General features: G+C 44.9%; 2 protein-coding genes across 4 annotated transcripts in view; one reads left to right on the top strand and one right to left on the bottom strand.

The window, feature by feature from the left end:
- Positions 1–24741, bottom strand: part of IFT25 (intraflagellar transport 25) — a 70161-nt gene continuing 45420 nt past the window's right edge. The window contains exon 6 of the mRNA XM_060140015.1: positions 1–108. Within this exon, the coding sequence (XP_059995998.1) occupies positions 7–108 (102 nt within the window). The 3' untranslated portion in view covers positions 1–6. The remainder of the gene's footprint in view (positions 109–24741) is intronic.
- DIO1 (iodothyronine deiodinase 1) lies at positions 7946–23157 on the top strand. 3 transcript variants are annotated; one of them, XM_060139996.1, is made up of 5 exons: positions 8184–8241; positions 8416–8524; positions 16295–16438; positions 19410–19609; positions 21411–23157. In XM_060139996.1, the coding sequence occupies exons 1-5, from the start codon at positions 8188–8190 to the stop codon at positions 21477–21479; spliced, it is 576 nt and encodes a 191-aa protein (XP_059995979.1). In that variant the 5' UTR covers positions 8184–8187; the 3' UTR covers positions 21480–23157. The 3 variants fall into 3 exon arrangements, with proteins under 3 accessions (XP_059995980.1, XP_059995977.1, XP_059995979.1); XM_060139994.1 differs by having other exon boundaries at positions 7950–8524; XM_060139997.1 differs by lacking the exon at positions 21411–23157 and having other exon boundaries at positions 7946–8524; positions 19361–19570.

The raw sequence follows: 24741 nt of genomic DNA, 5'->3' as shown, positions 1-24741 counted from the left end.
GCCTCTTCATTTAAAATAAGGATTAGCTTCTAGAATAATAAAATGATTCTTTCCTTTGGTTTTGATGTTATAGCACCAAGAATCCCAACTCCCAACACATATCTGCAATTGGAAAGGAAGGGCAAAACATATTTAACCACTTTTTAGATTTCAGTTATACATATTTATAACTACTTTGTATTCTAAATAATTGTCAGCTTCCAAAGTGATGGTTGATGTACTGCTGAAAATAACAGAATTACTGGAGTTTTGAAATATTTATGGGCAGCCTGTGTAACATGGTGTATCAGAGGTCCACACCAAGGTCCAATGATACGTAGGAGGTCTCAGAGAACTTATAGTCATACTCATAGCTATGCTTTAACAGTGAAAGGATACAAGAGAAAATCAGCAAAGGGAAAAGGCACATGGGGCCAAAGTCCAGGGAAAACCTGGCATAAGCTTCCAAGGGTTCTCTCCCAGTGGAGTCACACAGGATACACTTAACTCTTCCAGCAACAAGCTGTGACAACATGGGTGAAATATCATCTACCAGGGAATCTCATCAGAGAACAATGCCCAAGGTTTCTACTGGGGGCTAGTCACATAGTCATCCTCTGTCTAGCATGTACCTAAATTCCAAATTCCCAGAAGGAAAGCAGGTTTTCACAGTAGCTAAAATGTGAAAGGAACCCAAATGTCCATCAACAGATGAAGGGATAAGCAAAATGTTTTTTGTTTGTTTGTTTGTTTGTTTGCGGAGCACAGGCTCCGGACGCGCAGGCTCAGTGGCCATGGCTCACGGGCCTAGCAGCTCCGCGGCATGTGGGATCTTCTTGGACCAGGGCACAAACCCGTGTCCCCTGCATCGGCAGGCAGACTCGCAACCACTGCGCCACCAGGGAAGCCCAGAAAAATGTTTTATATACATACAATGGAATATTATTCATCCTTAAGAAAGAAGGAAATTTCACAGTATGCTACACATGGAAGAAACTTGAGGACTATGCTAAGTGAAATAAGACAGTCATAAACAGACAAGTACTGTATAATTCCACTTACATTAAGTATTTACAGTAGTCAAAAATCATAAAGACAGAAAATGTAATTGTGGTTGCTAGGAGCTAGCAGGAGGAGGGAATGGAGGATTATTGTTTAATGAGTATCATTTCAGTTTTACAAGATGAAAAGAGTTATGGTGATAGCTGCACAACAATGTGGATGTTCTTAATGCCACTGAACTATACACTTAAAAATGGTTATAATGGTAAATTTTATGTTATGTGTATTTTATCACAGTAAAAAAAACAAAAATAAAGTAATAGGGCCAGTGATTGCAAATGTAGATCATATAGTTCTAATAAATTTACATAACAACTCTTTCCAAAAACAAAGGTAAGGGAATAGAAGAAGATACACTATGCTAACACTAATCAAAAGAGAGCTGGAATGACTATATTACTTTCAGACAGAGCAAACTTCAGAGCAAGGAAAATTATCAGGGATAAAGACATTTTATAATGATAAAGGGGTCAATTCTCCAAGAAGGCATAAGCTTTAATGTGTATGTGCCTAACAACAGAGCATCAAAATACATGAGGCAAAAACTGATAGAACTGAAAGGAGAAATAGACAAATCCACTCTTATAGTTGGAGACTTTAATACCCCTCTGTCAGAAATGGATGGATCTAGCAGGCAGAAAATCAGAAAGAACTTAGGAGAATTCAACAGCACCATTGGTCAACTGGATGTAATTAACATCTATAGACCACTTCACCCAACATCAGTGGAATACACATTCTTCTCGAGCTTACATGGAACATTCACCAAGATAGACAACATTTGAAGCCATAAAACATACCTTAACAAAACAAACATAAATCAGAAATCATACAATATATGCTATCAGACCACAGTGGAATCAAACTAGAAATCAATAACAGAAAAATACTTGGAAAACTCCAGAATACTTGTAGATTAAACAAAACACTTCTAAATAACACAGGGCCAAATAAGAAACCTCAAGAGAAATTAAGAAATATTTTGAACTAAATGAAAATGAAAATACAACTTAACAACATTTGTGAGATGCAGCAGAAGTAGTACCTACAAGGAAATTAATAGCATTGAAAGCATATATTAGAAAAGAAAGGCCCAGGTTCAATCCCTGGTCAGGGAACTGAGATCCCATGAACAGTGCAGTGTGGCCAAAAAAAAAAAGAAGAAGAAAGAGAAATCTAAAATCAATAATCTAATAATTCAAAATAAATCAAAAATCTAATAATCTAATAATAATCTAATAATCTAATAAATTCCACCTTAGCAATTTGGAAAAAGAAGAGAAAATTAAATTCAAAGTAGTCAGAAGAAAATAAATTAAAATTAGAGCAGAAATCAATGAAACTGAAAACAGGAAATCAATAGGGAAGATCCATGAACCAAAAGCTGGTTCTTTGAAAAGATCAAAAAAATTGATAAACCAGGCTAAGTAAGAAAAAAAGAAAGAAGATGCAAGTTTCTAGTATCAGAAATGAAAGAAGGGACATCACTACCAATCCCATGGATATTAAAAGGATAATAAAGGGATACTAATAATTCTATACCCACACATGTGATAACATAGTAAAATGGACCAATTCTTTGAAAGACACAATCTGTGTAAACTTACACCAGAAGAAATAAACAATCTGAATAGGCCTGTATCTTATTAAAGAATTTGAATAAATAATTAATAACCTTCCAAAACAGAAAAAGTACGGGCTCAGATAGGTTCACTGGTGAATTCTACCAAACAATTAAGGAAGAAATTATGCCAATTTTCTACAATCTCATCCAGAAATTAGAAGGAGAGGGAATACTTTCTAACTCATTCTATGAAGCCAGCATTACCCTAATACAAAAACCAGACAAAGACATTACAAGAAAAGAAAATTAGAGGCCAATATCTTTCATGAATATGGATGTAAACATCCTCAACAAAATATTAGCAAATTGAATCCAACAATAATAAAAAAAACTATACAACATGACCAAGTGAGATTTATTCCAGATATATAAATCTGGTTCAACATTAAAAAATCAATTACTGTAATCCATTACATAAAAAGCCTAAAGAATAAGAATCACATGATCATATCAATACATGCAGAAAAAGCATTTGACAAAATTCAACACCCCTTAATTATAAAAATTCTCAGCAAACTAGGAATAAAGGGGGAACTTCCTCAAGTTGATAAAGAACGTCTACAAAACACCTACAGCTAACATCATACTTAATGATGTTACAACTAGAAGCTCTTCTGCTAAGATCAGGAATAAGGCAAGAATATACCCTGATGGTTTGCAAACTGGCCCCCTTACATGGAAGGCAGGGAGAGACCAAAGAAAGAGGCAGATCACTCCAGATTGGTAGGTGGCAGGATGGCATTTTAAATAAGCAAGGGGATTTACGAGGCTTGTCTTGGGCAGCCACAAGACAAGTAGATCTCTGAACACACCCACCATTATCTTAAAAGTTTATACAGAGGACTTAACTGGGTTCAGTCATATATACCATCCAGATTGTCTCAGCATCACATTACTATCTCAGGCTGCATAATTGGGTAGCTTCTAGCATGGGGAAGGCAAGCAGAACACACATTCCAAAGACAGAGGAGGAGGTGAGGAGCTTCTGATTGCCCAAGTCCAGCTTACAGGTTAACCAGTGGTCATGTCCTCTCAGTAATCTCTTCCAATATCCCCTCTCACCACTCTTTCAACATCATACTGGAAGTATGAACAAGAAATAAGTGTATACAGATCAGGAAGAAATAAATAAAGCTTTCTTTGCTCATAGATTACACAATTGTTTATGTAGAAAATCTGAATGGGGCTTCCCTGGTGACACAGTAGTTGAGAATCCACCTGCCAATGCAGGAGACACAAGTTTGAGCTCTGGTCCAGGAAGATCCCACATGCTGCGGAGCAACTAACCCCGTGCACCACAACTACTGAGCCTGTGCTCTAGAACTGGCGAGCCACAACTACTGTGCCTGCATGCTGCAAGTACTGAAGCCAGCGTGCCTAGAACCCATGCTCCGCAACAAGAGAAACCACCACAATGAAAAGCCTGCGCACCGCAACGAAGAGTAGCCCCCAGTCGCCGCAATTAGAGAAAGCCCGCGTGCAGCAACGAAGACCCAACACAGCCAAAAATAAATAAAATAAATAAATTAAAAAAAAAGAAAAAAGAAAATCTGAATGAATTGACCAAAAAACTACTGGAACTAATAAGTGATTATAGCAAGTTTGAATGATACAAGGCTAATGCACAAAAGTCAATTGCTTTCCTATATACCAGCAATGAACAATTGGAATCTGAAATTTAAAATCATAATACCATTTACATTAGCACCCCCCACACTGAAATACTTAGGTATAAATCTAACAAAATATGTAGAAGATCTATACAAGGACACCTATAAAACTCTGATAAAAGAAATCTAGGAAGAGCTAAATAAATGGAGAGATATTCTATGTTCATGAATAGGAAGAGCCAGTTCTTCCTAACTTAATCTATAGAGTCAACACAATACTGACCGAAATCCAAGCAAGTTATTTAGTGCATATTGACAAACTGATTTCAAAGTTTATACAAAGAGGCAAAAGACCCAGAATAGCTAGCACAATATTGAAGGAGAAGAACAAAGCTGAAACACTGACACGACTTGACTTCAAGACTTAATTTAAAGATATAGTAATCAAGAGAGTATGATATTGGCAAAAGAATAGACAAATAGATCAATGGAAAGAAGAGAGAGTCCAGAAACAGACCCACACAAATATAGCCAAGTAATCTTTGACAAAGGAACAAAGGCAATACAAAGGAGAAAAGAAAGTCTCTTTGACAAATGGTTCTGGAGCAACCAGACAGCCACATGCAAGAAAAATGAATCTAGGCACAGACCTTACACCTTTCACAAATATTAACTTGAAATGGATCTTAGACCTAAATATAAAACACAAAACCATAAAACTTGCAGATAACACAGGAGAAAAACTAGATGACCTTGAGTTTGGTGATGACTTTTAGATACAACACCAAAGTCACAATTCATGCAAAAAGAATTGATAAGTTGGACTTCATTAAAATTAAAAACATCTGCTCTGAAAAAGACACTGTCAAGAGGCTGAGAAGACAAGCTACAGACTGGGAGAAAATATTTGCAAAAGACATAGCTGATAAAGGACTGCTATCTAATGTAAACAAAGAACTCTTAAAACTCAACGATTAAAAAAAGAATAATCTGATTTAAAAATGAGCAAAAGATTGGAACAGACACTTCACCAAAGAAGATATACAGATGGCAAATAAATATATAAAAAGATGCTTAACATCATATGCCATTAGGGAATTGCAAATTAAAACAAGTGGGATACCATTACGTACCTCTTAGAATGGCCAAATTTCAGAACACAGACACCATCAAATGCTGGTGAGGATGTGGAGCAACAGGAACTCTCATTCATTGATGGTGGGAATATAGAATGGTGCAGCCACTTTAGAAGACAGTTCGGCAGCTTCTTACAAAACTAACCATACTCTTACCATAAGATCCAGCAATTGTGTTCCTTGCTATTTACCCACATGAGTTGAAAACAAGTCCATGAAAAAACCTCACACAGATATTTATGGCAGCTGTCTTAGTCCATTCAGACTGCTATAACAGAATACCATACATAGACTGGGTAGATTATAAACAACAGAAATTTATTTCTCACAGCTTTGGAGGCTGGGAAGTCCAACATCAAGGGATCAGTAGATTTGGTATCTAGTGAGTGTCCACTTCCTGGTTCCTAGGCAGCCACCTTCTTGTTGCATCCTCACATGGTGAAGGGGCAAGGGAGCTCTCTGGGGTCTCTCTTATAAGGGCACTAATCCCATTCACTAGGGCTCTACTCTAATCACCTAATCACCTCACAAAGACCCCACCTCCAAATACCATCTTTAGGGATTAAGTTTCAACATATGAATTTTGGGGAGATACAAGCATTCAGGCTATAGCAGCAGCTTTATTCATAATTGCCCAAATTTGGAAACAACCAAGATGTCCTTTATTAGGTGAATAGATGAACTGTGGTACATCCAGACAATGGAATATTATTCAACGATAAAAAGAAATGAGCTATCAAGTCATGAAAAAACATGGAGGTGGGCTTCCCTGGTGGCTCAGTGGTTGAGAGTCCGCCTGCCGATGCAGGGGACACAGGTTCGTGCCCCGGTCCAGGAAGATCCCACGTGCCGCGGAGCAGCTGGGCCCGTGAGCCATGGCCGCTGAGCCTGCGCGTCCGGAGCCTGTGCTCCGCAATGGGAGAGGCCACAACAGTGAGAGGCCCGCATACAGCAAAAAAAAACAAAACATGGAGGTTTCTTAAATGCAAATTACTAAGTGTAAGAAACCAATCCGAAAAGGCTACATACTGTATAATTCCAACAATATGATATTCCAGAAAAGGTAAAACTATGGAAACACTGAAAAGATGAATGGTTGCCAGGGGAGAGGGAGGGATGAACAGGTGGAGCATAGAGGATTTTAGGGCAGCAAAACTGCTCTTTATGATACCATAATTGTGGATACGTATATATCACATATTTGTCAAAACCCATAGATTGTACACCACCGAGAGTGAACTCTAATGTAAGCTATGGACTTTGGGTGATAATGATTTGTTAACATAGGTTCATCAGTTGTAGCAGATGTACTTCTCTGGTGGGATATGGACAGTGCGGGAGGCTGTGCATGGGCAGGGGCAGGAGGTATACGGGAACTCACTGTACTTTCTGTTTAATTTGCTGTGAATCTAAAACTGCTCAAAAAATAGCCTATTTAAAAACAAACAAAAACAGGAAAAAACAAGTGACACCAGGGATATAAGATTGCTTTGTACCTGGCAAAATGCTACATACACATGAGGGTTGTTATGGCTTGAAGAGGCAGGTGCCTGCACTTTGTGGGCACAGCATGTGGCATTTGCATTGATATGCTCAGAAAGAGAACATCTTCTGGAGACGGTTTTTCTTTCTCTAAATAAAGTTTGTGTGCTAGAGGCCAAGGTTGACACTTTTTAGAGGTGACAGCCACTTTCCTGTCATTCTTCCTTCTGCCCTAACACACAGCTATGTAAATGTCTCAGGAGGGGTAAACTTAAACTTTGTGAATTAACTCCTTAGAAATTATTAATGGCAGAACTGGCCTGAGGCCACTTCCCCTCTCTGGGCCTCAGTTTCCCTGCTTAAAAAAGAAAGTGGTTTTCGATGTTTTCTAAGACACTTTCCCTCTCTGAGCTTCTGTGATTCTTCTCTCAGTTTCTCCGATGAGCCAGGCTCTCTCTAGCTTGTAGTTCTTTGGACGTGTGGCTCCTTCCACCAGGACCACTGACCCCACTTGCCTGGTTTACTGCTTGCTCTTCTGTCTTTCTGGTTTCAGCATAGACATCACTTCCTTGGGGAATTCCTCTTGACCTCTCTAAACAGAATAAACTGCCCCTTCTCCATGCTCCCATAGCCCCCACTCAACCTCCCTCTCTGTACTTAACACACTAAATGGTAATTTTCTGTTTACTTGACCCTTTCCTGCTCTACACTGCACCCTGCCGAGAGCAGAGTGTTGTATTTATTACTCTACCCCCAGTGCTAAGTGGAGGCGCAGTTCCAGATTTCCCAGTTCTGTCTACCTGGAGAGCTTCCAGACCCAGATCCTCTGGGAAGGGTTATGCCTCCAGAAACTCTCAACCACCAGCTAGAAGCTGTGAGTGGGAAAAGCATCCTTCAGTAGGAAAGAACAATTTACGTTATTAAAAGACTAACATTAGAACTTACTTATAGCAGAGCCTTTCTAAAGAAACACAGAGTCCCTCTAAGTGTGACCTTTTAAAGTTTTTGTTTTTAAAATTTATCAGAGGGAGAATTTAAGATCTGAAGTTTCCCAGTCCAAGTATCTCTCAAAGGCTAAGGCAAAGAATCAGAAATGATCATTAGAACAGACCTTTAGCACCTGGCTTGGAATTTTCCATTCCACTGACAGGAAGGCAAACACCTTCTGTCCTGGCACCTTCTTCATATCCGGGTTGGCTGCTGCTACCCTGCACCTTTGTTCAGCTCCACCCCTTGTGGCCCGGCGGTTTCTGCTCTGCCCACCAGCCTCAGAGCCAGCTCTGGCTCTGCCACAATGGGGCTGCCGCTGCCAGGGCTGTGGCTGAAGAGGCTCTGGGTGCTCTTTCAGGTGGGCCTGCACGTGGCCATGGGCAAAGTGCTTCTGACACTGTTTCCCAGGAGAGTCAAGCAGAACATCCTGGCCATGAGTGAGAAGACTGGCATGGCCAAGAATCCCCACTTCTCCTATGAAAACTGGATACCCACTTTCTTCAGTGCCCAGTATTTCTGGTTCATCCTGAAGGTCCGTTGGCAGCGACTGGAGGACATGACGGAGCAAGGGGGTCTAGCCCCAAACTGCCCCGTGGTCCGCCTGTCAGGACAGAGGTGCAACATCTGGGACTTCATGCAAGGTCAGGAGGCTGGTCCAAGCTTGAGAGGTGCTTGGATGGGGGTGCTTGATGGGGGTGGGCAGGTGGGTTGGAAAGCCTGAATGCTACTTAATCCAGCTGCTTCTTTTTTGGCTTCTTGTCCTCTTCCCACTTCCTGAAACTAGCACCTCTCCTGGGTTCTGTTCTTCTAAGTGGCATCGTCCCCTTCCCAGGCAATCAAACCGCAAACCATCCACACTGGCTGTCAGCTCCTTCAGCACCTCTCTTACTGCACAGTCACTCTGCCTGGGATGCTCTTCACTGCCGCCCCACCCTACCCCCCACCCCACACCTGGTCCACTCTTGCCCAGTGACACTGCCTGAGACAAGCCAACCCCCGGTCCCCTGGCCTACTCCCTCTTCTATGCTTAACATCCTAAACTTTTCTTTATCACACCCATTGTGGTTTGTAATTATGTGTGGGTATTTGATGAATGTCTGTCTCCTTCACTAGCCTGCAAGCTCTGTGCAGGTGGAGGTCATGCCTCTAACTCACTATTGGGTCCCCCTGGCTGCTGCTGGCTCATGGTAGTTGCTCAGTAAATATCTGTTGAAGATTCTCTCTCTCTCTCTCTCTCTCTCTCTCTCTCTCTCTCTCTCTCTTCCAGGCAAACCAGCTCTATTTGGGTTCTTAAAGGCCTCTCTGGTCAGTTTTCCCTTTTTGTCCTTCCTCCTCCCCGTCTTGCCATCTCTTCCCACCGAACTTGTGGATGGCTGCCAGATTCCCCTTCCACAAGCACATTCCTGGATGACTGGTGCCCCAGCTCACCAACCTTCAGCAGCCCCCATCTGCACTTGGGATGAAACCCAGGCTCAGCCTTGTGCTGAAGGTCCTTCCTGATCTGACTCCAGCTTTTCTTCCCAACTTCACCTGCAGGCTTCCCCTCAGGCCCACTGCCTCCAGATGAACTGCTGGTTCTTTACATGCCTTGTGCTTTCCCTTCTCTTTGCCTTTGCTGGTGTGTTGGCCCTTCCCCTCTGTCACCAACATTCCTCATCGTCAGGGTCCTGCTCTCGTGCCTCTCCCTGTGAAGCCAGCTCAGATCCCTTCACTGAGGCCTGCTCTCCCTCCCTTCTGAACTCATGGATCTCTGCCTGCACCTCTCCTGGACATTGATCCTTCCTACCCAGCACCCGGCTACTGAAGCTCAAGTGTCATCCTTCCGCCCAGTGGGGAGGCTTGGGACAGGGCTGTGTCTGATTCATCTCTGAATTCTCAGGGTATAGACACAGCAGAGTAGAGAAGACCCCTGAGGCAGCTGGCTAATCTAGTAATTTTCAAAGCATGTGTTTTGGAACCCAAATCCCACACATGTGCTTTACTACATAGAGTTCCCTGGTCAAAATAGTTTGGGAAACACTGCATACTATACTCTCCTCCTGGAAGTTCATCGTGCACATGGACATATAAAAGGCTCCAAGACACCCTGAAGCTTAAAAACAAACCAAACTTGAACACAGCACTGACTAATTTTCTACTTTAATTTTCCTAACATACACATACAACTCCCCACTCTCCACCAGAGGAAAATCTTATCATCATCATATTGGTTCCAAAGAACAACCTCTGGGAAAGGCTGACCTGATCCAATGTTTTCATTTTAAAACGGAAATGGAGGAAACTGAGAGCAAAGGTTACAGGGCCAGTGACAGACCAAGTCAGACCCAGAATCAGGGCTTCTTCACCCTGTTGTTTCAATACACCTCAACAGACATTTGTGAGCGTTCCCTATGAGCCAGACCCTCAGCTAGATGCCAGGGACTCAGAGCTAGGAAAGAGCTTGCTGTTTTGCTTGAGGAATGTATGGTTCCACGGAACAGACAGATGTAATAAACAAATCCGTACAGTTCCATGAGGTGGGCAGACAAAGGTATGAACTTTGCCTGCAGGGCTTGGAAGATTTCCTGGAGGAAGTGGCTTTGGAGTTAGGCCTTGAAGAATGAGTAAGATTTTTATAGCTTGAAAAGTGTTGCAATCAGACGGAAGGGGAAGAGTTTTTTGCTGATGACTTTAAACCATTGTGCTGAAATGACCTCTATTTATTCAATAAACATTCACTAAGTGACCACTGATAATAAGAGCAATGAGAGTAATAGCTAATCTTTACTGTGCGTCTACCTCGTGCCAAGCACTGTGATAGAACCAGGCCAATTTGCTGACTTTTGACGGTCTAGTGATCGGTTCCATGAAAGCCAACTTGCCTCACGGCCAATTCACAGCATTCACTTGCTTATTTTAACTGTTTACCTTCCAGTGAGCCCGTGTACGTTTTGTTTTTTTCCAGCGTACGTTTTAAAGACTGTTCTATTTGTCTCTGCTCCCTGCTGCTACACCTGAAACTGAAGATGGAGAGAGAAGGAGTCTGAGAGACAAAAGAAAACTCTATTTATAAAATAGAGTTGGCTTTCAGCACATTGGCCCAGAGTCCCCTGAAATAATAGATACTGACAACACAGAAATCAACACAACTGGAAGATCTCATAGCTCACAGAGGGAGATGATGGAGCGGGAGAGGGGACCCAGCAGTTCCGGGAGGAGTCAGGTGGGGTAGGAAGGTGGCCAGGGGAAGTTTTCCTGGAGAAGAGGATGGTGAGCTGATGGTCTAGGGACCGAAGCCTTGAGGTGGGTGAGGAAGAGGAGAGTGGTGACCAGAGCCACGCAGAGGGGAGGAGCAGCAGAGGTCTGATATGTGGAGGGGCTTCAGTCAGTTTGGCAGAAGTGGGGTGTGGGAGGTATGAAGGGGTGAAGAATGAGGCTGGAGACATCATCAGGGATCAGAGCTTGTGGGGCCTCATGCGTCTTAGCAAAGAGGGTATCCTTTATCCTGTATTGGTGAGTTCTAGAAAGATTTTCAAGCAGGAAGTTAACATGATCAGTTCTGCTTATTAGAAAAACATCCTGTATGTGTTTTGGAAACCCACCAGTTCACTAAAAAGCTCTGTTGTATGCTTTAGGTATAAATATGAACTCATTTGAGAGCCACAGACTGGAAAGTCTGGAAAACTCTTTACAGATAATCTAAAGCAACCTTTACAATTTTCAGATGCAAAGGCCCAGGAAGGTAAAGGTAAAGAGTTCTTGTAGAGTGAGAACCAGACTTGAGCCTTAGGACTCTCAGCTAGTGTACATTCTGTTGTTGGATAAAACAACAGAGGCTCAGAGAAATTCCCAGCCACCTCTTATCCTCTGCATGTATGTGCACACACAAGACATACACACACTCTCAGACACACATGTACCGCAAAACATTAACTGGCATGTTGGGGTAGAAGGCAAGTCCGGATGATTTCTTTTCTTGGAACCTAGCAGCTAATCTGAAACAGGATTTATTTCAGCCCCCATTTAAAATCTTCTAGAATCTCTCCAGGTATACTTATGAGGGGTCAACTATAAACTAGCTTTCTCTGCTGAGAGAGCCTGGCGTAGAGAGTTGATTTACTGGTTTGGGGGTCAACCAGTAAGGTAACCAATGGTGGGTTCGAGTCTAGTGCCACCACAGAGCCGTTCTCCCACTTATGCAAACAAACTGGACTTGCCAGTCTTGCCTGATGTTCTTGAACTGGTGTCCTCTGCACTGCGGCCTGTGGACATGGGCAGGCTGCCAGCCCCCGGTACAGCCACCCACTTGCGCCCATCCTTCCTCTCTCTGCTAGCAGGAAAGCAGGGAACTAAGTTTAAACTTTGCCCTCACTACTGGTCATTGCACCCAGACACACTATAAATAATTAAACAAATGGCTCTGCTTCTTCCAGTGTCCTAACCAGTGGATGGTGCATTTTTTTTATCCAATTGAGAACAAAATTCCAGACAGCTCACGTTTTGCACAGGTCCTGACCTTAAATCTCCTCTGTTCTTATCTGAAGGGTGACTCCCTGGGGTCACTGGAGGCCAGTGGCTGGCCACTTGGCCATGACTGGCCTCTGAGCCTCTCCTGCTGTGACCTGGGCAAACCCTGCACATGGGTGAGGATGCGACCAATGGAGGCCCTCTCAATGCCTCCTAGGGCCTCTTATGAGGAAATCTGTGAGACAAGGACGAGGAGAACTTTGTATCTCCAGAGAAACTGGCCTGCTTCCTCCTCAGGTACTGAAAAATGAGGAATATATAAGTAATCATGTTTCTCCTTTTCCTTGGCCACATGGAAACTCGGAGTCAAATGTTAGCTCAGTTATAATGAATGCATGAGACCTGTTCTGTGCCTCTCAGAGCGCCATGGTTTTTTTACATTTTTATTTGATATTTTATTATCATATGTATAAATAAATAATTTTATTTATTATATGTATAAGCTGCTTCAAATCCTTTGCAGAATGAGGTGAGGGAATAACTAACCCAATAAACCACAAGTGAGTTAAGATGCCCTCTACTCCCCATCCATCAACAAGTCCTGTCAGTTCTACCTTTTCCCCTTCCCCACTGCACACAAACTAGCCCAGACTCCCATTATTTCTCATGTGGATTCCACCAACGCCCCCAACTGCCTCCATTCTCACCCTCAGTCCTTTTGCCACTGAGCAACCAGAGTGATCTTCAAGTGTTAGCTGACCACTTTTCATCTCACAGCCTACTGTAGCAGTCAGAGTTCTGCCTTGCAAGCAACAGAAACTCACTCTGATTTTCTTAGTCATACACATTTACACACGTACAAAGTGTATTAGAAAGATGTTGCAGGCTCCCCAGAGTCAACCACAGCTGGAGCACTGGGCCTGGACCATCTTTTAGCATCAACAGTTGGGCCTGGAAGCTGCTGTCACTGTGATTGCCATGGGAATTCGTCACCACTATAGGACTCCACCATCCCTGACGGGGCACTACCACTGGGCCGTGGAAGAATTCTACCATCTCAGTAACTCCAGAATCAAAGAGCTATGTGAGAAAGTCCAGTCAGCCTGGGTCACTGCCTGTGCCCTGGCTGCTGGGAGCGAGAATGGACCTGGCCCCCCTGCCTTCTACAGAGCAAGGCTGGGCGCGCTCCCCCATTAATAGTACACAAACTATAAATTCCAAGGAGGAAGGAGGGCTAGAGACTGAGCAGCCAAAATTGCAACAAATATCCAGCATCCTTACTTTATCTCCATGATGTCCCCTTGTGCCTGGAAGAAAATCCAGCTGCTATACAAGGCATAGGAGAGCTTGCCTGCTTTGGCCCATACCTACCTCTCCAGTCATGTCTCTCATTGCCCCTGGCCTGGTTCCAGTCACAGTGGCCTTGCAGGTCCTTGAACACACCAAGCTCTGTGCTTCTTTGGGCCTTTGGACATGGAGCCCGTTTGCCTGGAATGCTCTTCTCCTGCCTTTGCCCATACGTAGCTGGCTCTTTCCTGTTTCTCAGGATAAATGGCATCTCCTCAGAGGCCTCCCCTGACCCACCTGTCTTCAACGAGGTCACTCCTTTAGAGTCTCTTTTGTGTCACTTATCACAACTTGAAATTACTTCATTGATGCTTTTGCTTGCTTCCTGCCTGTCTCCCCATTAAACAGAACCCCAACTGCATGCAGGCAGAGACCTGCTGCTCTCGCTCTCTGCTGAATCCCCAGTGTGCGGCAGAGAACCTTGCGCAGTATGAGCGCTGAGTAAATGCTTGTAATGGAATGAGAGTGTGCTTGATGTTGGGGACATGAAGAAGAATGAGGGACAGGCCCTACCCTCAGGTGCAATGAGTAGCCTGGGGGATACAGACACAAACCGGCCATGTCACAGTGCGGGACCTGCCATGCTCTAATAGGTGCACGGTAAGGGTTCAGCGATGTCAGCTCTGGTCATAAGTAGCCACGGGGTGCTAGCAGCTCCCTAGAGTTACCCCCAGCCTAGACTGGGGGAGTTACAGAAGACTCCCACCAGGGCTGACTTCATGGGCGCGGGACTAATGAATCATACAGGGTGCCATGTTCAGAAGGGCCCTGAGCTTGGGCTGAATGCTCTGCAGTAGCTGTCTGGAAATTCTTAATAGCTTTATCTTTTTTTTTTAATGTATTTATTTATTATTTTTTTATTCTTTATTTTTGGCTGTGTTGGGTCTTTGTTGCTGCGTGCGGGCTTTCTCTAGTTGCAGCGAGCGGGGGCTACTCTTTGTTGCAGTGCACAGGCTTCTCATTGCAGTGGCTTCTCTTGTTGCGGCATGCAGGCTCAGTAGTTGTGGCTCACGGGCTCTAAAGCACACGCTCAATAGTTGTGGCGCACGGGCTTAGTTGCTCCGTGGCATGTGGGATCTTCCCGGACCAGGACTCAAACCCGTGTCCCCTGCATGGGCAGGCAGATTCTTAACCACTGCGCCACCAGGGAAGTCCAATAGCTTTATCTTTAATTTGCATTTTGTAAGAGAAGACTTTTCCACAATGGAACATGCCCTGAACACTTGGAGCCTTGGCTCACACAGGCTCCTGCTTCCCACAGCCCCCCTGCCCCCAACACGTTCTCTAAGGCCCACTCCTCCCCTCCCAGTGCCCCAGCCTATCCAGCCTCATTTCTGCTCCCACCCAGTGACTGCTACCACCTTCTGGCCCCAGAGAGGGCCTGGACCAAGGTATGGGAAAGGTTAGGGTCAGGTGTGGGCATCCCACCGCATCTCATACTAGGGCGTAGAGGTGGTCATCCCTAGCCTGGGCTGACAGCGCCATGAAGCAACTTGGCAAGTGACTGGGGGTGACTTGGCGGGAGAAGCTTTTTGCCCCCTCTCCCCTCATCAAGGTACCTAGCATGTCCGTGCATGGAGGTTGGAATAGTCTGTGGGTTGGGGTGATGGCAGGTAGGAAGATGATATGTCTGGCTCAGTTTCTGTGCTCCTGGCTGGGGCATGGTGTATTGGTCTGGTGGCTGGAGGGAAAGGAAAGCTGGTAGCCAGCAGCCACAAGCACAGAGTTTGGGGGCTCCTGGGTGACTGTGAGAGTCTGCATTTGCCCTATGAATATCCCTGTGTCCAGGGGAGCATGACATTAAGCAGCAACTGAAAAGCAGCATGCCAGGGCAAGAGAGATACTGCACAAGAAAACTTTATATTTTAATGTATTTAACGGCACTTTCTCCCACTTTTTGAACAAGGGACTCTGCATTTTCATTTTGCCCTGGCCCAGCCGATTATGTGGCCAGTCCCCACGCTTCACTCCCCTTTGTGGAGTCTCCTCCACTGCTCCCCACTTCACAGGGAGGAGATGAGAGCTAAGAACATAAGAGCTTACATTTATTGAGCACCTACTATGGGCAGCCCTTTTCTGTTTTAACTTATTTAATCCTTAGAACAATCCTATAAGGTAAGTATTGGTACTATGTCCATTTGTGGGTGAGGAAACTGAGGTGCTTTGAATGGAAAGAGCACCAAATTGAGAATCTAGAAGCCACAATGTTAATTTTAATTCCATCACTGACCTGCTGTGTGACATGGAGCCAGCCTATAAACCAGGGGGAAAAAAATCACCCACCTTGTAGTATACTAATTACATCAATGAGAGAATAGATGTGTGCCTGCCTTATAAACCGCATGAAAGGGACTCTCCTTGTTCTTATTTTAATTACCACCCAGTGAGTGCAGGTGGTCTGCTGAGACCACCTGATAGAATCCCCTCATTTTGGAGTGGAGTAAACTGGCTCCAGCCTCTGCTAAATCCCGCGCTCCAGGCTTCCATCCCGCACTGTGCCCCGGCTCCATCTTAGAGGGGAAATAAAGGTAATAGAATGAAAGCAGGAGTGAAGATGGTGCTTGCAAAAGAAATGCTGTGTGTCGATTATTGGGTGATCGTGATTCTATTTGTTTCAGGCAACAGGCCACTGGTGCTGAATTTTGGAAGTTGCACCTGACCTTCATTTATTTTCAAGTTTGACCAATTCAAGAGACTTATTGAAGATTTTAGTTCCATAGCAGATTTTCTCATCATTTACATTGAAGAAGCACATGCATCAGGTAAAAAAGAAAGATTGCCTGCCTCCACCTCTTCCCTCTCTCTCTCCCCCCCTTTGCTCAAGGTTGGGGGTAGGGAGAAGAGGAGGAGAGAGAGAAAGAGCCGCTATTTGTTGAGGACCTACCATCTCCCAGTCCCTGCTAGGTTTACCCACCACTCGCTAACTCCACAGTCTGTGCTCTCAACTAGGCACACAGAGCAGAAAACCTGGAGCGACAGGTCTAGCTGGGAGACCATCTAACATTCTGAATGGATAAATAGGGAAACCAAGGGAGAGGAGCTAATATGAGCACAGTCACAAGGAATTTAGACCTGAAATGTCACAAGTGAAATGGCGGCTCTATAGCAACCTGTGAAATCCATTCCAAGCCTCTCCAAGCTCAAAGGGACTTTGTGGTTCATCTCAGACAGTGGTTCCCAAGCGTCAGTGAGCACCAGAAGCGCCTGGAGGGCTTGTTAAAGCAGACTTCCGGACCCCACCCCAGAGTCTGAGTTAGATCTGGGGTGGGGCCTGGGAATTTCCATTTCTAACCAGCTCCGGGTGACACCGAAGCTGCGGACTGGGGACCACACTTTGAGGACCACTGCTCTGGGCCAGCTTCTACCTGGGGCTGGGATCCTTTCTTCAGCCCCTAATAGGTGATGACTCATCTTCATTACCTCATGGGAAATCTTGTTCCTTTGCTGCACAGCTGTTTGTGAGAAAGTCCTTCCTAACGATGGGCAGACATGTCCCTTCCTGAAACTTCTACAGCTTGGTCTAAGCCCCTTGAACTTTATAAGATGGTCAGACACATCCCTGTCTCCCTGATTTTCATGGGGACTGAACACATGAGTTTGGCCCAAGTCTCAAACCCAGAGATTGGAGAAGGCAAGAAGGCTCATGTGGCTGAGGGGGACGAGTCATTTACTCACCCATCTCCCCACAAGATGAGAGGCTGTTTTGATCATCTGTCACCCAGCACCTGGCACAGTACATGTCACAGAGTCAGTGCTCAGTAATAGTTGGGTGAATAAGTGAGCATTTAGGCCAGTATTAGCCTTGCTGGCTTCTCCACGTGTTGTAAGTGTAGAGATTGCTATTGATTCGTTTTCAGCAAAGCTGGTCCAGCAGCCCTTTCCCCAGTGTGGTCCTTAGATCCCTCATGTCTGATCCAACTGGGTTGCTTGTTGAAAATGCATATTTCAGGGCCCCACCCTAGGCCCGCTGCATCTTAGTTCATATGCACCCAGAGGTTGGAGAACTGCTTTCACCCTAACACTGTGTTCATTTAGCTGCCCATTTCTATCCTCATGTAAGGCTTTGGGGCAACTTAAAATATTAGCATAGGGTAACAGGTACATGGAGATTCATTAAACTGTTCTCTCTACTTTTATGTATATTTGAACATTTCCAAAATAAAATTCAAAACAAACAGCATAGGTATCAGGAGAGCAAAGGCAAGCACAATGTGCCTTCTTTGTTAAATACGCTTTGGGAGAGCAGCTGCCGTCAAGTAAAGAAAGAGACCCTGGGCACCTACAGGTGTCTGTGGTGTCCACCGTTGAGAAGAGGCGATGCCTTGATGTTCTCATAGCTGATGGCCAAAGCGCTGCCGAAGCTGATTTACCTGTGGGGTCAGCGCTGCTCAGTCTTTAAAGTGCACTTAAGTCACCTGGTGATCTTATAAAGATGCAGATTCTGGCCCGGTGGGGCTGCGGAGGGGCCTGAGACTTGGCATTTTTATGCAGCTCCCCAGGTGGTGCTGAGGCTGCTAGCGCAGGGACCACACTTGGAGTAATAAGGTGGTAGAGGATCCCGCTTTGATCTCTAAAAGTACACATTGCAACAAAAGGGGTTGGATCCTCCCAGAAATTGTTTCTGGTCCTGATACCTGTCTCCTCCCCCATTCTCCTGGAATCAGACTAGCAGGTTTAACCCTTTCCTGGACCCAGGGCTGTCCACCTCAAGCCACTGAGAAATTTCTCCTGAAAGCTGGGTTTCCTAGGGGAAAGGTACTGAGCAGAGAGGACTCTGAAGCATGGAGCAGGTGGGGCCAGTTCTGCTGATGGATTTCAGCAACTTATATTACCCTGGGAGGCAACTATTAGTATAAATGCAAGCCACGTGGCTTCTGAAAGAACCTTCTACCCAAGTAGAAGGGCAAGGCCAGTAGCAGTTTATGGTTATTTTTTTCAACCTGTGGGCCCATAGCTAATGAGTACCCTCTCTTTAAGTAGGCAGATGGGCACCTCGCAAACGAGGCCAATTGAAAATCCCCTTCCATTTAAAGTGAAGAAGCTTAAATGGGTTTGGTTTGGTGGTGGGGGTGGGGCATCTCCAGAGCAAAGTAGTAGAATACCTGCAGTATAGAATGAAAACTGCAAAAAAAAAAAAAAAAAAGAAAAGAAAACCGGCTTCTTTCCCACCCGTCTGCTATTTGGGGGCAGTCAGGCAAAACAAACCCAATATCTTTCAAGCATCTACTATGAACCAGGCAGAGTGCTGGGAATTCTGCAATGTTCTCTCATGTAAGCCTCACAGCCATCTGCAACGTAGGTTCTGTTAATCCCATTTAACAGATGGGAAAACTGAGAATTTAAAGAGCTCACCCAATATCACACAGCTGGGTGTGTCAGGGAAGGCTTCCTGGAGGAGATGGTGTTACAGCAGTGGTTCTCAACTGAGGGTAATATTTGTCCCACAGGGGGTATTTGGTAACATATGAGACATTTTTGGTTGTCACGAATCGAAGGCAGGGGGACGCTACTGACATCTAGTGAGTAGAGGCCAGAGATGATGCTCAGTGCCTTACAACACACAGGACAGCCCCCGTATCAAAGAATTATCTAGCCCAAGTTGTCAATAGTGCCAAAGTGGAGAAGTCCTCCATCTGCAGCCCTCAGTTAAAAGTGTGTGTGGCGGGGGTGTATTTGGCCGGCAGGAAGTAGGTGCCATGCCTGTGGGGCTGCTGTCCGGCCTTTCTCTTACAGATGGCTGGGCTTTTAAGAACAACGTGGACATCAAGAATCACCAGCATCTCCAGGACCGCCTGCGGGCAGCCCGCCTGCTGCTGGACAGGAGCCCCCAGTGCCCCGTGGTGGTGGACACAATGAAGAACCAGAGCAGTCAGCTCTACGCAGCGCTGCCTGAGAGGCTGTACGTGCTCCAGGACGGCAGGATCCTGTACAAGGTGGTGACCTGGGGCAGGGCGCCAGGGAGGGCGAGGACAAAGACAGGACTTTGTATCAACGCTCAGAGAAGGAAACTGCCTTGCCCAAGGCCACACTGCACAGGCTCTGATTTCAATTCCAAATCCTCTGGGATGAGATAGGAGTGGCAGAGTTTGAAGCTGCTAATCCCTGAGACAGGCCTGAACGTGGAAGGGGGTATAGAGGCCAGAAGAGAACCAACTCTGCAGTTAGGAGCTGGAAATGCTGAAGCAGGAATTCGAGACAGACATTACGTCCAGGCTTCTTTTCTGGTGATTGTGTCACCACCCTTCAGTGCTTCCAGCCTGGTGAGGGTGAGGGGAGTAAGCATAGCCTCCAACCCTGTGGGCACTGGTAGCCTCCCCTGAGAGGATGGAAATTAAGTTTTATAGCTGCTGAAGGGATTCAAGCCTTGGCAAGCACATGAAGCCCAGTCACGTGGATGCTCCTCTGCCCTTTGTAATGGAAGTGCCCCCGATTCTCCATTCACACCCTTTGCTATCATGCCGCAGTGCAACTGTTTTCACTCACCATGTTCACGTGGTCAGACAGGCCCTACTCACACAGGTGAAACAAGCAACAACCTGCAGATGAATCCTCAGGGTGCTAAGGGTCACAGCATGAGGATTCAGGTCCTTCTTCCTTTCCTCTCTCCTGTGACATGGTAGTAAAGTGGCACGATTGAGGCAAGCTAGGTACCGAGTCCATACCCTGGAAAGCGCTGTAAACACAAACACAAATTTAAAATGGCCCACATCTTACTTCAAAGTGCTCACAGTTGAGGTGATAAGGAAGACACAAATAGAACGTTAACTTGGCCCGAGTGCGGTGAGACTCCAGAACAGGGATCAGCAAAGCTTTTCTGTAAAGGGTCAGATAGTAAATATTTTCAACTTTGTGGGCCAAATAATCCCCGTCGACATGGTTCGGTTCTGCTGTTATAGCACAAAACCAGCACAGACAATATGTAAATGAAAGGGTGTGAGACATCAGGACAGAGTTAGCTCTCAGACTATAAATTTTCTGAATGTCGGGGAAAGGTAGGCCTTTCAGAGGAGGTGACGACTGAAGCCAGCCACGTGAACATGGTGAGTGAAAACCATTGCAAATATAGGGGAGAGGGTGGGGAGAGGCACTGAGACACATTAGGGAAGGGTGTGAATGGAGAATCAGGGACACTTCTGTTACAAAGGGCTCATTCTGGACCAAGGAGTTTGGCCTACATCTTAGGGCAAAAGAGAGCCACTGACGAGTTTTGAGCAGGGGAGAGGCACAATCAGATCGGTACTTTAGAAAGATCATGGCCTATTGGGTGAAGAATGGACTGGAGAGAGCAGGGGCTGAGGACTGGGGGTGGGGGGAGGTGTGGCAGCTGCCCAAACAGAAGATGAAGGGGGCTGAACTGGGGCTGTGGGACTGGAGAGGCAGAGGTGGTTTGATGCAGAGTGGGCAGAACTTGATGAGAGGTGGAGAAGTAGATAAGGCTGGTCTGAAGGTCTGACTGTGGAAGAGAAGCTTATTTGCATAGACCCCTTTTCTCCTTTTAAAACTATTCACTTTACCTGCTCTGGTTTTCCTCCTGCTTCTCTGTCCAGTCTTCCCATTAAGTGTTGGTGCCACTCCACACGGGTGATCTCAACCACCTCATGGGTGCCTGCCTTGACTACACCATCCTGACGACTCCCACATGTATATCACCAGCCCAGATTTCTCAGTTAAGCTCCAGACCTACATATTCCTGCAAGGTGGAAATCTGGAAATGCTGACTCATTTTTCTTGCAGGGTAAACCTGGCCCTTGGAACTACCGTCCAGAAGAAGTTCGTGCTGTTCTGGAAAAGCTCCACAGTTAATCTGGACAGATCCCCCAGTTCTAGGTGCTCAACAAGAGGTCTTCTCAAGGCTTGGCTTGCCCCCCATCCCAGCTGACATTTACCTCTTGATCTGTGTCCCCAGCGGAATCACTAGCCCAGATTTTTCTTATCCAAGCAAACAACTGTTACAATGAGAAAATGAAGCTGCAAGTGAGCTGAGTGTTAAAGAAGGTACAACTCCACACTGCCCCCACCGTGGAGACCTTGTTCATTGCACAACGTCTCAGCGTGAGAGCAGGCGCACTCCCTGGGCTTCCTTCTGAACATCCAGCCACTCCACTATGGCATTCCTTAAATGAAGTAACTTCATTTTACCAAATTTGCCATTTATGGAATTGATAATTTAATAACTAGATTGGTTTTTAGAACTAAGCATGGGGATAACTCCAGGTGTTTAGAGAGAGATGAGGAATTTAAAGAGAAAGGAGTAGGAATGGGAGCAGACAGTACAAATGGGAACGCTTCCCTCGCCAAAAGATTTAAACCAGAAAGTGGTGGGGGTGATGAGAGGTGAGTTTCCCTGGTAATATGTCTTCAATTCTACTGTAGAAGAGGCGGGTACTCACTTTACCATCTTTGAATATATTTCATAGAAGTCTGGCTCTCCATACCCAGGAATCTTCTACTATCTTCACTTACCAAGAGCCACTTGTGGGGAGGGCTGGCTTCCTAAAAACATTATAACCTTGACCAAACTAGACCACAGGCAATACAGAGCTGTCATTCAGTTATGCAGAAGCTCATATCTGTAATTCTGCTTCTCTGATTTCTTCACAATTCTCCTAATGGTCATTTGTGTTAGATTACATCAGTCTAATGGATAACCATTGGTATTGATCTGTTTTAACTCTGCCTCTTTTCATATTTGTTTATGATGGCCACAGCCTAAAGTACACACAGCTGTGACTTGATTTGAAAGAAAATGTTTTAAGATGCAGCAAGCTAATACAGAATGATTAAAAAATATCAGGCTAGTTCAGATGGCTTCAGTGCGATATTTACACTGTCTTTTCTAATGTGTGTCAGCTTGTTCTAGCTTTTATTATAGACCAATGTAATTTGATTAGAAAAAATAACATATGTTGGAAGGCCCTCCTCTGGAGGGAAGAACACTCAGTCTGTATGTGTTACCTGTCTAACATGGTTTTGTCTTGTGAGCTCCTTGCCAGAGAACATCCATATGGGAGGCATATTACGTTCACAACATGACATAATAGAATGGACTTGGGAAGCATTTTTTCTAACATGAAAACACATTCTCCTTGGCTCTGCCTTAGTTGCCACATGTTATTATTAATGTCGTTATTTTACTTTTTAAAAAATAGTTGTTAATCATCTATCAGGCACAGGCACTTTCAGATACGTAGTCTTATTTAATCTCTGTATATTGCAAAGAGGAGATTATTAGCCCCGTTTTACAGATGAGGAAACCAAGGCTCAGAGTTAAGTAACTTGTGGAGGCTCTCAGAACCAGTAAGTAACAAGCTGAGATTCAAACCCCATCTCTAACTTCAAACCAGAGTCCTAGCTGTGCTCTCTACTGGCTGTGTGACTTTGGTTAAGCTGCTTTTGTATCTTGAACTATTACAAAACAGGGTATCAATAGGGCCTACCCCACAGAGGACTCATAAATAAAGCACTCAGAACTGTGCCTGACTTGGAGAAAATGCCATCGAAGTGTTGGCTCTTATGGTTACCATCATTATTGTTCCACAACTGCCTCCTTGGGCCCCCTTCAATTCACGTCTATAAGTGCATAGAAATATCCCGGTTTTAAACAAATAGTAGCTGGAACTGAGGAGTTTTCAGAAAGCTAAAATAGATCCCAAACATTCCAATTCAATTCTCTTCAATGTAATGCTTCAGACATTAATTGAGCACTGATTCTTTTCTGGGTGCTGAGTGATGATGCAAAGATGACAAAGTCCAGCTTTGGTCCTCCAGCAGCTTAACCTCCTAGGGCAGGGGGGATGGGGGTGGACATGCACTGCAATAACCATAATTCAAGCTGGACTATGATGGGTTAGAGTGAAGACTAAAGCTCAGAGAGCACAGAGGAGAGAGCAGCCCTTCTGAGCTAGGTGCGTCTAGGAAAGCTTTGTGGGGGTGGGAGCCTCTGGGCTTGGCCTTCTAGGATCCCTAGGACTTCTATAATCTGGGATGGGAGCCTGAAGAGTATGGGAAGGGAGAAGAGCATTCAAGTGGGCTAAACAGCATGGGCAAAGGTGGGAAAAAAACCTGCCCAGGAGACTGCAAGAGGTTTGAATTCAGTTCTACTTCATGATCAAGAAAGGGCTTTTCTATTTGAAGGTGACCTCTCTGGGTCTGGATAACAAGAATGATCTTGTTATCCAGAGGAAGTAAAAGAAGCTTGTTAAAATGTCTTGTCCCACTCTGAGTACAGTTTGCATTCAGAACTTCAACTGATTTGAAGAATCTTCTTCAAAATACCATGCCGGTCTGCTTTCAGTGGGAGGGTTTACGTTTTTAGTTCACTTGTTCTCTAAGGGTGATGACCTTTGTGGTACCTGGCTTTATGTGGGACTCTGAGCCTACACCCCATTCTAGCTGATGCAAGACATTGCCTTATGTGCCTGGCAGGAGGCCCAGGAAACTCAGGCTCTGACTCTCAGAAGTTGGCAGATGCCCTCGGAGTGGCCCAGTGACTTTAATGCTTGTTCAACTCCCCAGAGTCAGGCTCCCAACTGGTTCCTGGCCACAGAAAACTTTATTTCTGCTAAGTTCAGCCATTAACTTCAAAAGGTGTATTAAAATATTTTATCCAGCATTGTTAGATGTTCGATTCCAGGATATCCAATTGGCCATATAGATTACATCATTGCAAGTCTCAAGTATGCAGTTTTTTGAAGAAGGGCTCGTGGATCCTGTATTCCCTGAAGTCTTACATGCTTCTAATGACCAGCTGTTGTCCTTAAGCCTGAAGGATATCTGGCTGGGTTTCAGATTCTTATGTTTCAGTCTCGACCTCAGAGATCTGTGGACATTGTTCCACTGTTGTCTAGCTGTCATGAGAGGAAAAGTCTGAGGCCAGCCTCATTTATTTCCCCTGGCACTTACTTGCTTTTATTCTGCCTGGAAACTTGTCAGATTCTTTCTTCATATTTGAAGTTCAGTAACTTCACCAAGACGTAGTCTAGTGTTGGTTGTTCTATGTCACAATTTACTGCTGTGGTCTGAATGTTTGTTTCCCCTCAGAATTCATATGCTAAATCTTAAAGCC

This window comes from Lagenorhynchus albirostris, chromosome 2 (assembly GCF_949774975.1).
Source record: "Lagenorhynchus albirostris chromosome 2, mLagAlb1.1, whole genome shotgun sequence".
Lineage (NCBI taxonomy): Eukaryota > Metazoa > Chordata > Mammalia > Artiodactyla > Delphinidae > Lagenorhynchus > Lagenorhynchus albirostris.
Note: the sequence above shows the minus strand (reverse complement) of the source record. Positions and strands in the feature narration are given on the sequence as shown.